The sequence below is a fragment of the Bos javanicus genome, chromosome 20, assembly GCF_032452875.1.
Source record: "Bos javanicus breed banteng chromosome 20, ARS-OSU_banteng_1.0, whole genome shotgun sequence".
Taxonomy (NCBI): Eukaryota; Metazoa; Chordata; class Mammalia; order Artiodactyla; family Bovidae; genus Bos; species Bos javanicus.
This window is the reverse complement of record NC_083887.1, coordinates 28,230,959-28,247,105: the sequence shown is the minus strand read 5'-3', so window position 1 is coordinate 28,247,105 and position 16,147 is coordinate 28,230,959. Positions and strand designations below refer to the sequence as shown.

Here is a 16,147-nt window from a genome sequence, read left to right as displayed (position 1 = left end):
TAATGGTTCCCTTTTGACATGTCTGATTTTAGATATTTGACTTCTTGTACTTATGAATAGTATGCTGACGTCCAGGGTCAGCAAATTATGACCAGTGGGCCGTGGGATCTGTTTTGAACAGTTCATGGTGTTTGCTTTTCTTAGAGGGTTGTAAAAAAAAATGGCCCCAAAATAAAGAGAAATATGTGAAAGAGACTATGTGGCCTGTAAAAACTAAAAGGTTTACTATTTTGACCTTTACAGGAAAAGTTTTCTGAACCCTGAACTAGACTCATGAAAGCAATGGTTCTTGTTCTTGATCCTTATTCTTGTCGTAGTTTCTGTATAATTTTGTAACTAAATTGGCATATGTTTATATCTAAATTTGCATGTCTAAATTTGCACAAGATTATAAAAATTTTTATCCTTTGTGATTAAGACAGATGTTTTGAAGCATGCAATTAAAGAAGTAATTCTTTTTCTTCTGATTTTTTTTAATATAAATTTATTTTTTTTAATTTTATTTTATTTTTAAACTTTACAATATTGTATTAGTTTTGCCAAATATCGAAATGAATCCACCACATTAATTCTAATGTGAATAATTTTATCTATTTTCTATAACACCAATATTTTGAAGCGTGCAATTAAAAAGTTAATTCCTATGTGAATAATTTTATCCATTTCTTATTTATGTAACCTTTAGAAAGGACCATGAAAAAATAGAAAGTGTAAACGCATAAATAATGAAAATGTACTCAGTGTTTTGATATATTTTTAAGGAGAGAATGGAGAAAACATAGAGGCTGAGTTGTTAGTTTCTAACATGCTGCATTTTTTGATCATTGATATAAAAAAGTAAAAGGACTCTCTACATTCCTTTATTCTTCAAATTACATAAAGCTGTTTAATCATTATAAAAGTGCATTCTCTGAACCCTATAAAAGTGCCATAGTTTTGTACTACATAATGAATATCATACATGGAACTGTTCATTGAGTACTTACCGTGTGCCACATACTGCACTTGACAGTTTGAGATTGAATGTACATTCTGTGTCTGAATTTCCACCAACTTTTCTGCCCGCTGGCAACTTGTTCCACTTTCCTGAACCTCAGTTTCCTCATTTGCGAATGAGGACAATTATATTATTGCTGTCAGAAGTTTATGACGAGGACTTAGTGAGATCATCCATCATTGTTTGACCTGGTTTCCGACACAAAGTGATAGTTTATTGAATAAAGAGCTAAGCACCTACATAAATATTTAAATCAGATCAGATCAGTCGCTCAGTCGTGTCCGATTCTGCGACCCCATGAATCGCAGCACGTCAGGCCTCCCTGTCCATCACCAACTCCCAGAGTTCACTCAGACTCACGTTCATCGAGTCAGTGATGCCATCCAGCCATCTCATCCTCTGTCGTTCCCTTCTCCTCCGGCCCCCAATCCCTCCCAGCATCAGAGTCATTTTCAATGAGTCAACTCTTTGCAAGAGGTGGCCAAAGTATTGGAGTTTCAGCTTTAGCATCATTCCTTCCAAAGAAATCCCAGGGCTGATCTCCTTCAGAATGGACTGGTTGGATCTCCTTGCAGTCCAAGGGACTCTCAAGAGTCTTCTCCAACACCACAGTTCAAAGGCATCAATTCTTCGGCGCTCAGCCTTCATTCAAATCCTGGCTCTGCTACAAAGCAATGATGGGTCAGTTACTTTATGACTCTGAGCCTCAGTTAATGGGTGTGTAAATTGGAAATGGTAATAGTACCCTGGTGTCTCAGTGGTAAAGAACTCACCTGCCAATGCAGGAGACACGATTTTGATCCCTGGGTTGGGAAGACCCTCTGGAGGAGAAGATGGCAACCCACTCCAGTATTCTTGCCTGGAAAATCCCATGGACAGAGAAGCCTAGCGGGCTACAGTCCATGGGGTCGCAAAAGAGTTGGACATGATTTAGTGACTAAACAACAAGTAGTACCTATTGTGCGTTATGATCACATGTATGCAAAATCTTTAGAATGCTTTCTGGCAGGTAAGTGCTCAATAAATATTGGCCATTAGTTTTTACAATTTCTGTTATCATCATAGTTTTTTCCGTCACTGTAATTAGCATTGGTAACTTGAGAATTTTTAAAAATATCAAAAATAGAGATGTGTGTGTGTGGAGAATACAAAAACTACTGTTTTTGCCCTTTAGTTAGTTAAAAAATATGCCTGTTTGTGTGGAATATACTGTTGTTACTTGTTTTAATTTGGATACATCAGACATGTAAAACTGCCTATTGAAACATCAGTGACATTTAAGTAGCAGAACACCTGGATAAGTTTCAGAACTACTGATGTTCTAATGTGGCAGGAAAATTTATGGCATATTATTGTGGCAATCAGTGATCCCTCCTCCCCTTCCTCGGGTCAGAGACTCCTTTCTTGCGCTTAGAGGCAGCTCTGAATCTTGAACACCAAGTGATCACATGAGAAGATCACTGAATTTGTTAAATAGAACCGGGGGTATTTGAAACTATGAACCAAATAACTCTTGAGTTCATGTACATAGTTGCCTGTACATAAGATGGAAAAGTATATATATGGTATACAGAGGTCACATGAGACCACAATCCAACTAAATTGAGTTAGTTAATTTATTAACTAACAGTCATTTCTGAACTATCTATGGGCATCAGGGATGAGAATTCATGACTAAATTTTAATTTAAAATAACCTCGGACACACTGTCTTTTAATGAAAATGAAACAATAATGTTAATCTTTGCTTTCAGGGAATATGGAGCCATTGATGATGTAGATATTGATCTGCATATTGATGTTAGCTTTCTTGATGTGAGTATCGACTTATACGATTGCTGCATTTAAAAAACACTTTTTTTTTTGGAAGAAATTTAATTTTAGTTTCTCTTATAATACGATTAGAAACATAATGACTTTGTTAAAGTGATTTATGAAGAAATGCTACGACTGGTTGAAAAAGCAGAGATGTTGCATATGTTTTCTTCCATCAGTTCTTTTAATATTTTCTGAAAATTATGAGTTTGTATCAGTAGTATAGTATGTCCTTATTTGTTAAGTTTTCGGTTGAATTTTCAAATGAAGGCAAAGATTAAAAGTACTTTGACTTCAGTTTCACAGACCTGTAAGTTTTTGAGATAATTTGTAGTCCTTAATGACAAGTACTTCTTCAAAATAAGTTTTAGAAACATATATTTTTTATTTTGGAAAAAAATCAAGAACTCTAAAAGATTACTAATTCATCTTGCAAATATTTGCACAGGAGGAGATTGCTGTGGCATGGGAAGTGATTCGAACAGAACCTATAATTGTCCGATTACACTGTTCTCTTACACAGTATTTGAATGGCCCAGGTGAGTTTCGTTTTCCTGTTGTTTTGCATATTCATCAGTTGTGCATTGTGCATGAAGTACAGTATGGTTCATTGGGTAATTCTGAACATAATTGAGACTATCTTGATAATGCTTTTTAAACATACTTGCATCCTAACAGAGGTGCCGTATCACCAACATAACTTATGTAAACAGAAGCATACATTTCGTGTTATCGTTTTCAGAAGCTGATGCGTTGCTGTGGAAGAAAAACAACGAAACCTAAAAGAGAATTGTGCATATAATAAAACACTCAGTAACTATACTGAGAGTTGCCCTTAGGTTTAATTTTTTGTGTTTCTGAACCTGATATTTAATTTTAATTTATCTTTGATTACTAATGAATTTAGCCTAAGTATAACATATTTCTTTTTTGAAAATGAAGTATTAATAATATTTTTGTGTTCCAATACCTGAAGGGATGATTTTGATGTATCTGAAGGAAGAGTTGTTTATAACAAAGGACCCTATTATCAACCTTGCCAAGACTTACTGGATTTAAATGTAATCTATATGTATTATGGGACTTCTCTGGTAGCTCAGCTGCTAAACAATCCGCCTGCAATGCAGGAGACCTTGGTTCAGTTCCTGGGTTGGGAAGATCCCCTGGAGAAGGGAATGGCTACCCACTCCAGTATTGTCTGGCATCTCTGGTGGCTCAGTCAGTAAAGAGTCTGCCTGCAGTATGAGAGACCCAGGTTTGATCCCTGGATCGGGAAGATCCCCTGGAGAAGGAAATGGCAACCAACTCTAATTTTCTTGCCTGGAAAATCCCATGGATGGAGGAGCCTGGCAAGCTACAGTCCATGGGCTCTCAGAGTCAGACACAACTGAGACACTTCACTTTATGTACTTCTCTCTCTCTTTCTCTCTCACATACACACACACCAGTATCCTCTCATATTGTTGCAATTATCTACTGCTGCAGAATAAACCACTCCAAAATGAATTGACTTAAAACAACTTCTCTCTCACCATTCTTTGGTGCTCCACTGGGCATCTCCTGCCTGGAGTCTCCCGTGCCTCTGTAGTCAGATGGTGGGTGAAGTTTATGTTTTTAAAGGCCCCATTAGGTTGGAGGCTCAAAATGGTTGGACTTTAGATGACTAGCAATTGATGCAGGTATCATTTCAGGACCACGTAGGGCTCAGCTGGGACTATAAAGTGTCTCCTTGCATCTGGCTGCTTTGTGTGGTTTAGCTTCTTGTAGCATGGTGACTATAATCCAAAAGCAAGTGCTCTAAGAAAGGGGCTGTGGTAAAAGGCTCCCGGAGTCTCCCACTGTATTCTATTCATCAAAATAGTCAAAGAACCCACCCAGAATCAAGGGATACTGACATAGATGGTGTGTCTTGGAATTGTAGCCATTTTTAATCTTCTGGGCACACATTACCATTGTCTCTGCATGTTATGCTTTAGGTGTATCAAAGAGCTTACATCTGTTGTTAGTTTTCTTATAAGAAAACTATCTGCCCTTTCAGGTTTATTAAATATATAGGAAAGTCTCCATTTTGAAAATATTTCTGTTGTCATCACTTTTTAATTATTACCTAGTGTATTCTACCTAATTAACAACATGCAGTAACATATAGTAACTGATGTCACCTAATGCTAGGCAAAGACAAATAGAGGTGACATATTTTTATTTTGATTATATGTACAAAAATAAATTATATTTATAAATGCAAAAATACATATAGAGAGAAATGCAATAAAGAAGGAAAATAATTCCTTATAATCCCTCTATACTGAGGAACCAATAAATCAGTTGGTGTTTTTTATGTTTTCTGTGCACATGTGGTTTATTTTCATAAAGTTGACATTGAATTGTATTAATAGCTATGCACCTTAATGTTATGAGCCTTTGCTCCAGTTGTTGAATATCCTAAAGCAGAATGATGTGTAATATCTGCATAATAATTTAGCCTGTAGATAGATGTGTTTTTGCTGTTTCCCCACTTATTGTGGGGAAATTTTTCTCTCTTTAGTAATTTGAAATATACTTATTCTGTTTGATTCTGATGGTGATTAAAAGCAAAAGAAACCCTCATGTCTAAACTTTTTTTTTTTTTTTAATTAACAGGGTTAGGAACAAATTTGGGTCATTTCATCTCTACTCACTCAGTTCCATCTGTGCGAGATGACAATGTGGCATACTTTTATGTAACCTTTACCACTGTTTCATGTGTTTATATAATCTTGAATTTTAGGCAGAGGTTTTCCTTTACAGTATCTTTTAAAGACTCATCATATTTGCATGGCTTTATAAATATTTCAACAATTATGTTTTAATTCATGTTGAGAGGATTTGTTGTTCAGTACCACTTATTCAGTTTTGCAACTCATTCGTAATTTAATTCTTACTTTTTCATCTCCAGTAATTGATTTACATATTTAATAGTTTGAGAAGGAAATGGCAATTCACTCCAGTATTATTGCCTGGAAACTCCCATGGACAGAGGAGCCTGGTAGGCTACAGTCCATGGGGTGGCAAAGAGTCGGACACGGCTGAGTGACTTAAAAAAAAAAGCTAAAGAAACATGAGGGTTATGCTTCATTTTTCATACTGGAGAATGATTCTTTTTTTTGTGAACAAGACAAATTTAACCAGGTATAAATTTATGAGCTCATAATAGTTCCCCCCAAAAGGCAAAAGTGCTTTAAAAACTTCTGCTAGTTTGTGTGTTCAGTTCAGTTCAGTCGCTCAGTTGTGTCCGACTCTTTGGGACCCCATGAGCTGCAGCACACCACGTCTCCCTGTCCATCACCAACTCTCATCCTCTGTTGTCCCCTCCTCCTCCCACCTTCAATCTTTACCAGCATCAGGGTCTTTTCAAATGAGTCAGTTCTTCGCATCAGATGGCCAAAGTATTGGAGTTTCAGCTTCACCATCAGTCCTTCTAGTGAATATTCAGGACTGATTTCCTTTAAGATTGACTGGTTTGATCTCCTTGCAGTCCAAAGGACTCTCAAGAGTCTTCTCCAACACCACAGTTCAAAAGCATCAAGTCTTTCGCACTCAGCTTTATTATAGTCCAACTCTCACATCCATACATGACTACTGAAAAAACCATAGCTTTGACCAGACCTTTGTTGGCAAAGCAATGTCTCTGCTTTTTAATATGCTGTCTAGGTTGGTCATAGCTTTTCTTCCAAGGAGTAAGTGTCTTTTAATTTCATGACTGCAGTCACCAAAGTTTGTGTATGAAGTATTTTAATTCTGTTCATTTGGGAGAAATCTGTCTTGATTAAGTTTGTGTTTTGTTGTATGTACTTATTGAGCTTTCCCCCCTCGGTTTCCTTGATATTGTTGTTGTTATTTAGTCATCAAGTCATATCCAACTCTTTTGCAAAGCCATGGACTGTAGCCTCCCAGGCTCCTCTGTCCATGGGATTTCCCAGGCAAAAATACTGAAGTTGCCATTTCCTTCTCCAGGAGATCTTTCCTACCCTGGGGTCGAATCCTATTTTGGCAGGGAGATTCTTTACCACTGAGCCACCTGGGAAGCCCCTTCCTTGTTGTTACCATTTATATATTTATCTTTGATTGTTATGCTTAGATCTTATTCCACCTCAAGGAAGTTCTATGCAATCATTTTTTTGGTTCCTTCTTTATCTGTTCTCCACAGTATATGCAGATTGGATCTAATTCCTATATCCTTCATGCTTTTTATCATTTGTCTTAATCTTTTGCCCATCACCTCTGGTTTTATAAGTTATTTTTCCATTAATCTTCTACTACATTAAGCAGATGTTTTCATAATTTAGTCTTTGATTTAATGTTCCCCTTCTGTTTTTAATTTGACTGCAGTCTCTACTGATATCATATTTATATATCAATTACTTTCCTTTTATTTATGCATCATTTGGAATTTTGTTGTAAACAAAATCAACAGTTGTAACAGTCATCCAAGACACATAATCTTGTTCCTGTAGATGTGAATTTTGTTTCCCTCAGAATTCAGGCAGTGCTAAAATGCACTTCTTTCAAAAATTAGTGTGGTTTGTGTATAATTTCTTGCCTTAAGAAGAGTAAAGACTCTTGGTAATGAAAATAGAAAATACAGAAACATCATGGAGGGAAAAAACAGTAAAGAGGATTCCACATTTACTTGATTCTATAGTTAGAAGAACAAGAGCCTCAGATACGCAGATGACACCACCCTTATGGCAGAAAGTGAAGCAGAACTAAAGAGAAGAACTTGATGAAAGTGAAAGAGGAGAGTGAAAAAGTCCTCTTAAAACTCAACATTCAGAAAACTGAGGTCATAGCATCTGGTCCCATCATTTCATGGCAAATAGATGGGGAAACAGTGGAAATAATCAGAGACTTTATTTTGGGGGACTCCAAAAACACTGCAAATGGTGACTGCAGCCATGAAATTAAAAGATGCTTGGTCCTTTGAAGAAAAGCTATGGCCAACCTAGACAACATATTAAAAAGCAGAGACATTATTTTCCCGCAAGGTCCATCTAGTCAAAGTTATGTTTTCTCCAGTAGTCATGTATGGACGTGAGAGTTGGACTATAAACATAAAGAAAGTTGAGCACTGAAGAATTGATACATTTGAACTGTGGCATTGGAGAAGACTCTTGAGAGTCCCTTGGACTGCAGGGAGATCAAACCAGTCCATCCTAAAGGAAATCAGTCCTGAATATTCTTTGGAAGGACTGATGCTGAAACTGATACTCTAATGCTTTGGCCACCTGATGTGAAGAAATGACTCATTGGCAAAGACTCTGATGCTGGGAAAGATTGAAGGCAAGAGGAGAAGGGGACAACAAAGGATGAGATGGTTGGATAGCATTACCAACTTGATGGACATGAGTTTGGGTAGACTCCAGCAATTGGTGATGGACAGGGAAGCCTAGTGTGCTGCAGTCAATGGGGTCGCAAAGAGTCGGACATGACTGAGCGACTGAACTGAACTGACAGTGAGCAAGAATCCCTTAGAAGAAATGGAATAGCCCTTAGAAGAAATGGAATAGCCCTCATAGTCAACAGAAGAGTCTGAAATGCAGTACTTGTGTGTAACCTCAAAAATGACAGAATGATCTCTGTTTGTTTCTAAGCAAACCGTTCAACAGCACAGTAATCCAAGTCTGGGCCCCAACCACTGATGCCAAGAAGCTGCAGCTGACTGGTTCCATGAAGACCTAAAAGACTTTCTAGAACTAACCTCAAAAAAGATGTCCTTTTCACTATAGGAGATTGGATTGCAAAATTGGAAGTCAGGAGATACTTGGAGTAACAGGCAAGATTGGCCTTGGAGTACAAAATGAAGCAGGACAAAGGCTAACAGAGTTTTGCCAAGAGAATGCACTGGCCATAGCAAGCACCCTCTTCCAACAACAAAAGAGATGGCTCTACACACAGATATCACCAAATGGTCAGTAACTGAAATCAGATTGATTATATTCTTTGCAGCCTAAGTTGGTGAAGCTCTATGCAGTCAGCAAAAACAAAACTGGGAGCTGACTGTGACTCAGATCATGAGCTCCTTTTTGCAAAATTCAGACGGAAATTGAAGAAAGCAGGGAAAACCACTAGGCCATTCAGGTATAACCTAAGTCAAATCCCTTATGATTATACAGTGGAAGTGACAAATGGATTCAAGGGATTAGATCTGGCAAACAAAGTGCCTCAAGAACTATGGATAAAGGATTCACAACATTGTACAGGAGACAATGACCAAAACCATCCCAAAGATAAAGAAATGCAAAATGGTTGTCTGAGAAGGCCTTACTCATAGCTGAGGAAAGAATAGAAGCTGAAAACAAGGGAAGAGAAGGGTAAGATATACCCAACTGAATGCAGAGTTCCAGGGAATAACGGGGAGAGATAAGAAGGCTTTCTTAAATGAACAATGCAAAGAAGTAGAGGAAAACAATAAAATGGGAAAGACTAGAGGTCTCTTCAAGAAAATTGGAGATATCCAGGGAACATCTCATGCAAGGATGGGCATGATAAAGGACAGAAAAGGTATGGACCTGACAGAATCAGAAGAGATTCAGAAGGGTCACAAGAACTATACAAAAAAGATCTTAATGACTAGGATAACCATAATGGTGTGATCAGTCACTTAGAGCCAGACGTCCTGGAGTGTGAAGTCAAGTGGTCCTTAGGAAGCATTACTACCAACAAAGCTAGAGGAGGTGATAAAGTTCCAGTTAAGCTATTTCAAATCCTAAAAGATGATGCTGTTAAGGTGCTGCACTCAGTATGTCAACAAATTTGGAAAACTCAGCAGTGGCCACAAAACTGGAAAAGGTTTTCATTCCAATCCCAAAGAAAGATAATGCCAAACAATGTTCAAACTACCACACAGTTGTGCTCATTTCATGTGCTAGTAAGGTTATGCTCAAAATCCTTCAAGCTAGGCTTGAGCAGTACATGAATCAAGAACTTCCAGATGTTCAAGCTGTGTTTAGAAAAGGCAGAGGAGCCAGAGAGCCAATTGGCAACATTCGCTGGATCATGGAGAAAGCAAGGGAATTCCATAAAAGCATCTATTTCTGCTTCACTGACTAAGCACCTTGAGTGTATGGATCACAACAAACTGTGGGAAATTCTTAAAGAGATGAGAATACCAGACCACCTTACCTGTCTCCTGGGAAACCTGTATGCAGGTCAGGAAGCAACAGTTAGAACCAAACATGGAACAACAGACTGGTTCAGAATTGGGAAAGAAGGACAAAGTTGTATTTTGTCATCTTGGTTATTTAATTTATATCCAGAACACATCATGAAAAATGCTGGGCTAAATGAAGCACAGACTGGAATCAAGATTGCTGGGAGTAATAACAACCTCAGATATACAGATGATGCCACTCTAATGGCAGAAAGTGAAGAGGAACTAAAGAGCCTTTTGATGAGGGTAAAAGAGGAGAGTGAAAAAGCTGGCTTAAAACTCAACATTCAAAAACTAAAATTATGGCATTCAGTCCCAATACTGCATGGCAAATAGAAGTGGAAAAAGTGGAATCAGTGACAGATTTTCTTTCCTTGGGCTCTAAAATCTCTGCGGAGTGGTAGTACAGCCATGAAATTAAAAGATACTTACTCCTTGGAAGGAAAAATATGACAAACCTAGACAGTGTATTAAAAAGCAAGGACATCACTTGGATGGCAAATATCCATATAGTTAAAGCTGTGTTTTTTCCAGTACTCAGGTACAGATGTGAGAGTTGGATCATAAGGCTGAGGGCCAAAGAATTTTTGAATTGTGTTGCTGGAGAAGCCTCTTGAGAGTTCCTTGGATTGTGAAAAGATCAAACCAGTCAATCCTAAAGGATATCAACCCTGAATATTCATTGAAAGGACTGATGCTGAAACTGAAGCTCCAATATTTTAGCCACCTGATGCAAAGAGCCCACTCATTGAAAAAGACCTTGATGCTGGAAAAGACTGAAGGTAAAAGGAGAAGAGGGTGGCAAAGGATGAGATTGTTCAATGTCATCACCAACTCAGCGGACGTGAATTTGAGCAAACTTCAGGAGATACTGAAGAACAGGGAAGCCTAGTTTGCCGCAGTCTGTGGAGTCACAGAGAGTTGAATATGACTTAGTGACTGAACAACAAGATTAGTTCCATCTGTTCCATTTGTAGCAAAATTTGCTTAAAGGTTCTCTCATATGAGGATGGCATTATTCCATGTTTCTGGTCCTTTTGCTGGGTTTCTCCTGTTTCTAAAATGCAGCGATTATGATAAGCCTTGTTCAGGACGATTGACTCACTTTGTCAGCTTAACTAGTAAATTTACCCAAAGACTATGTTTTCTTCCTCAGAGAAATTTAAGGAAGAATATGATTTAAAATTAGGAATAATATGAAATAGATGGCCAACCTAGAGACAAGGATACTAAAAAGAAACATATAATTTATTATTCTATAAAAAATAGAGTTTATCCTAGTTTACTTGGATCATTGCAAGCAAATAAATAGATGAGAAAGAGTTTCTTGAAGATTGTTTTGCAATGTCTTTGACAATATCAACATTTATAGTAAAATGAACTTGCAAAAAATGTATGACTTGCAAAAATCCAAGGTTTAGGCTGACCTAGTTAACAGTTCTTTTTGAAGAGCATTTGTTCCTCAATTTGGAGAATGTATGAGTAATACTTATCTGAACTATAACATTTGGCCAGGGCTAATCTGACAGTGTATCTGTGAGTGAACAGAAATGATAAGAAGAGAAGAAATAACCTCCTTATCCACTTTGAAGTTAAAGATTATTTTCATTGTACATGGGGAAATATACTTTAAATAAAAAGACAAGATTGTTATGATTTTTATGGTACTATGTATTCTTCTGAAAATTACTGGTGTATAAGTCTAGTTTATGGTCTCAAGGACACGGCTGCTTTTTGTTTAAAGTGACACACAACTAACATTATTAAAAATGTTTTCTTGTGCAAATCATCTCATTATTGATACCACTACATTTATATGATCAGAGTTGGAATAATTTCCACCTACCTTGAATGACCCTCACTTATTGCTTTCCCAACCTAAATTATGAGAAACAAGGAAAAGCTGAATAACCTTCCCTTTTAAAACAACAAATATTTTAGTAGTTTATCTTTCTCATTCTTTTGTCCCCAGAAATGTACCCTGAGGGGAATTTAGTTGAGGTAAACTTTTAATTTAGGGAGAATAAGTATTTCTATGATATTTATTACTTTTCCTGTAAAGGGTCATTTTCGTGTAGATTCTACTTTTATATTTATGTATTTGTAGATTCTACTCTTAATAGTCTACTTAAAAGACTACTTTTAGCTAAATTTATACCTTAATATTTGTTTACTCCTGGAGAAGGAAATGACACCCACTCCAATATTCTTGCCTGGAAAATTCCATGAGCAGAGGAGCCTGATGGGCTACAGTCCATGGGGTCGCAAAGAGTCGGACACGGCTGAGCATACACACACACATTTGTTTATTTGCTTAATGGGTCTTTTATATTCCATTTTATTTTCTAGCTGATTATTTTGGCTAGCAAATATCTGTTACTTTTAAATACATTAAAAAAAATTAAAGCATTTTCAGATTTACAGAAAAATGGCAGAGTTAGTATAGAGTCCCCATACATGTATATCCAATTTAACTGATTACTAACATCTTATTTGAATACATTAAATACATTTCAGTAGCTAATTGCATTAATTTTAATAGTATATGAATTTTGTCACTTGAATTTTGGAATATTTTTGGAAGTAACATCTTGTTAGCTCTTTCAGTATATTCCACAATTTGGGGTCATTCAGATTTTATACTACTAATTGAGTCAATATTTGTGACATTTAGTTTCTGCTAATTCATAGTATGAATAAGTTTTGGTCTTTGTATTATTAATTTGTAGGAGTAATTTGTATATTTTGGATAAATAGTTGTGTGTATTATACCTCTTCTGTCTTTCTCCCTTTGTCTTATACAATTATCTTCAGTGAAGATTTCAGTTCTTCTAGTGCATTTTGAATTTTTTTCTGCATTTTTAAAAGCCAGGCCCCTTTCATTTTTCTGCCTCCATCTTCCCAGTTTCTTTTTCCATCTGCCTGAGAAGAGATTGTGTCTTCTTAAATCTTCTTAGAGAGAACACACTCTGTTCTAATTTTGTCATCTTTTTCTTTAAAGAATAATTCCCCTGAGTTTCCAAGTTAGGATTTTTAAAATTCATTTTTCTATGGCACTGGGTTTGGGATGCATGGAATTGAAGTTAAGTAATCTCTGTTAAGGATTAGAATGTTTGCTGGACAGAAACTGATGGGTGATTAGCACCAGTTTTCTTTGATCAGTGGAGTGTTTGTATCCCAGACTAATGGCCAAGACAGGGAGTGAGGCAGTTGGGGATACCAGCCTGCTTTGCTGTGTGGAGCATGTGTGGTCTGAGGATGTATAATAATTAGACAGTCTTCATTCTAATGATCTGTTATTGCCACAGTTTGTAAGAATGGTACTACCGTTGCTGTTGTACAAGGTCATCTTTTATTTGCATACTAGCTTCCATCCTCTTTCATCTAAATTAGCACACTCTTCTCTCTCCTTCTTATACTGTTCATGTATGTCTCTTTCTTCTAAAAGATTCCCATTAGTAAAAAAAAAAAGTCCTCTCATTTTTAAAACAGACACCTTTAGACCTTAAATCACTCTTCATTTAGTCCCTAGTACTCTGCTTCCCATGACTGTTGAGTTTCCTCATTAGACTTGTCTCTGTTAACTTACTTCATTTTCCCCCTTCTTTTTCTCCTTGAATCTGCTGTAGATGTGTTTTGTATGCATCATTTCACAACCAGGGCTCTTGTCAGCGTCACCAGTGACTTGACTATTGTTTAATGACCCGATGACCAATTTGGAGTCTTCATCTTAATTAACTTAGCAGCATATTCTAACAATTGTTTATCCCTTCCTTGGAAAACTTTTGTGAACATATGTCCATATCAGCAGCATTCTGGATCTTCCATGCTCCTAGCTGTTCCTCTTCAACCTTCTCTATGGAGCCTCTAGATACTGGATGGCTCAGGCTGAATCCTTAACCACCGTCTTCCATCTACACTCACTCATAGTTTCTCATCCAGCCTCATGCCTTTAAATACATATATGTTCTGACTCGTCCAAATGTATGTCTTTAGCATGTTTCTCTCATCCAAGTGTGTAAATACTGGATTTCTGTAGTAGCCTACTTAAACTTTTGCACTTGAGTGACAAACAAGCATTTCAAATTTACAGTGAGGGTGGGTGCTGAGTTGTGTCTGACTCTTTGCGACTCTATGGACTATAGCCTGCCAACCTCCTCTGTCCATGCGATTCTCCAGGCAAGAATATTGGAGTTGGGTTGCCATTTCCTCTTCCAGGGGATCTTCCCCACCCAAATTTACAATATCCAGAGTGAAATTGCCGATCTTCCCCACTGCTCTGATCTGATTCTCCTGCAGTCTTTTACCCAGAAATTTGTAAGTTTTATACTTCTGGTTGCTCAAGCCAAAATCTTTTGATTCATCCTTGACTCCATTCTTTTTCTGATACTTTGAATTCAGTCCATCAGCAAAACCTGTCAGATCTCCCAGAGAGTGTGAATCCAGAATGCTCCCCACCTTCACTAATCCAAGCTACCATACTCTTCCCTTAAGTACTCTAAGTTCTGGGCTGAGTTTCCGGTTTCTACCTTTGGTCTTTACAGAAGATCCTGTAAGCAAGGAGCTGCCTGTGCTCCTTCTCTCATCTCCTCTACTAATGAGATACCTTGTTCACTCCTCTCCGACTCCCCTTGGTGGTCCTAGAATGGTGAAGCACATTTCTTCTTACGGGCACTGCCCTGTGTTTCCTCTGGCCAGGACCGTTTACTTTCTGCCATATTATCTAATGCTGAAGTCTTTTTGTGCCCACCTAACCTTTAGCCCCCTCCCCCTTTTCATCCAGAGCCTTTATCACTATGTGACGTTTGGTCTGTTTTCTTATCTGTTTTCTATCTGTCTCCCCCTGTTTCCTAAGGCTTAGAAGGGCAGGGCTATTTGTATTTGTGTATTTTGCAGCTCTATCTATAGTGGCTGGCACAGAGGGAACATAATAAATACCCTTTAAACCAGTGAATAATGAATGGTGAGTGACTCTTTTGGTGGTTATCAACTTCATAAGCAGCATAGTTATTAACTTACAGAAATGCACATATCTGATAAAAACATTAAGCACACGATGCTGTGCAGTGAAAAGTGAATCTCCCTATGCCTTACTGTCATTCTCCATTGTTTTATTCCTAGAAAAAGATCTATGTGTGTACTTTCTTACACCTGAAGAATAGAGTGCAAACTGTAATATACATTGCTATATACACTTAATATATATTTTTGAAAATCATCACTATTATACATATTGTACACTTACATATACATATATTTATACGTTAGTGTATAATATGGACAGAGAGCTGTGACAAACCTCACAGTGTATTAAAAAGCAAGATCATCATTTTGTCCACAAAGGTCCATGTAGTCAAAGCTATGGTTTTTCCAGTAGTCATGTACAGATGTGAGAATTGGTTCATAAAGAAGGTTGAGCACTGAAGAACTGATGCTTTCAAATTGTGGTGCTGGAATAGACCCTTGAGAGTCTCTTGGACAGCAAGGAGATCAAACCAGTCAATCCTAAAGGCAATCAAACCTGAATATTCATTGGAAGGACTGATGCTAAAGCAGAAGCTCCAATACTTTGGCCACCTGATGCAAAGAGCTGAGTCACTGGAAAAGACCCTGATGATGGAAAAGACTGAAAGCAACAGGAGACAGAAGACAAAAAAGTGGCAGAGGATGAGGTGGTTAGATAGCATTACTGACTCAATGGACGTGAATTGGAGCAAACTCTGAGAGCTAGTGACAGACAGGGAAGCCTGGAGTGCTGCATTCCATTGGGTCGCAAAGAGTCAGACACAGCTTAGTGACTCAACAACAGCAATAGCAACCTAGAATGATCTCCAAAATCTCTGTATAAAACATAAGCAACGATGTGTAGGATTGTGTGCAGACTATTTTAAAATGTGTATGTATGTGTATATACATATTACGCACACATAGTAATATATATATTACTTTTCAGTCGTTTTCCTGGCTGATAGTTGAGTTTCAGCTCAATATTTAGACTGGTTTTTTGTTTTTCCTTTGCAGTGCCCACTGTTGATGTCTTTCAGATTTCCACAAAAGAGAGATTTGGTCTGGGACATCAGCTGAAAAAGTAAGTTTTCCAATGAGTGAAAGCAAATTTCTGTTAAAGAGAACTGAGTTCTCATTTTG

The 16,147-nt window shown here is 37.4% G+C and overlaps 1 protein-coding gene across 3 annotated transcripts in view; it reads left to right on the top strand.

The window, feature by feature from the left end:
* Positions 1–16,147, top strand: part of PARP8 (poly(ADP-ribose) polymerase family member 8) — a 196,041-nt gene that overhangs the window by 120,842 nt on the left and 59,052 nt on the right. For all 3 annotated transcript variants that reach the window (XM_061393566.1, XM_061393565.1, XM_061393567.1), the window contains 3 exons: positions 2,751–2,811; positions 3,260–3,350; positions 16,022–16,088. In XM_061393566.1, coding sequence (XP_061249550.1) covers positions 2,751–2,811; positions 3,260–3,350; positions 16,022–16,088 — 219 coding nt within the window. The remainder of the gene's footprint in view (positions 1–2,750; positions 2,812–3,259; positions 3,351–16,021; positions 16,089–16,147) is intronic.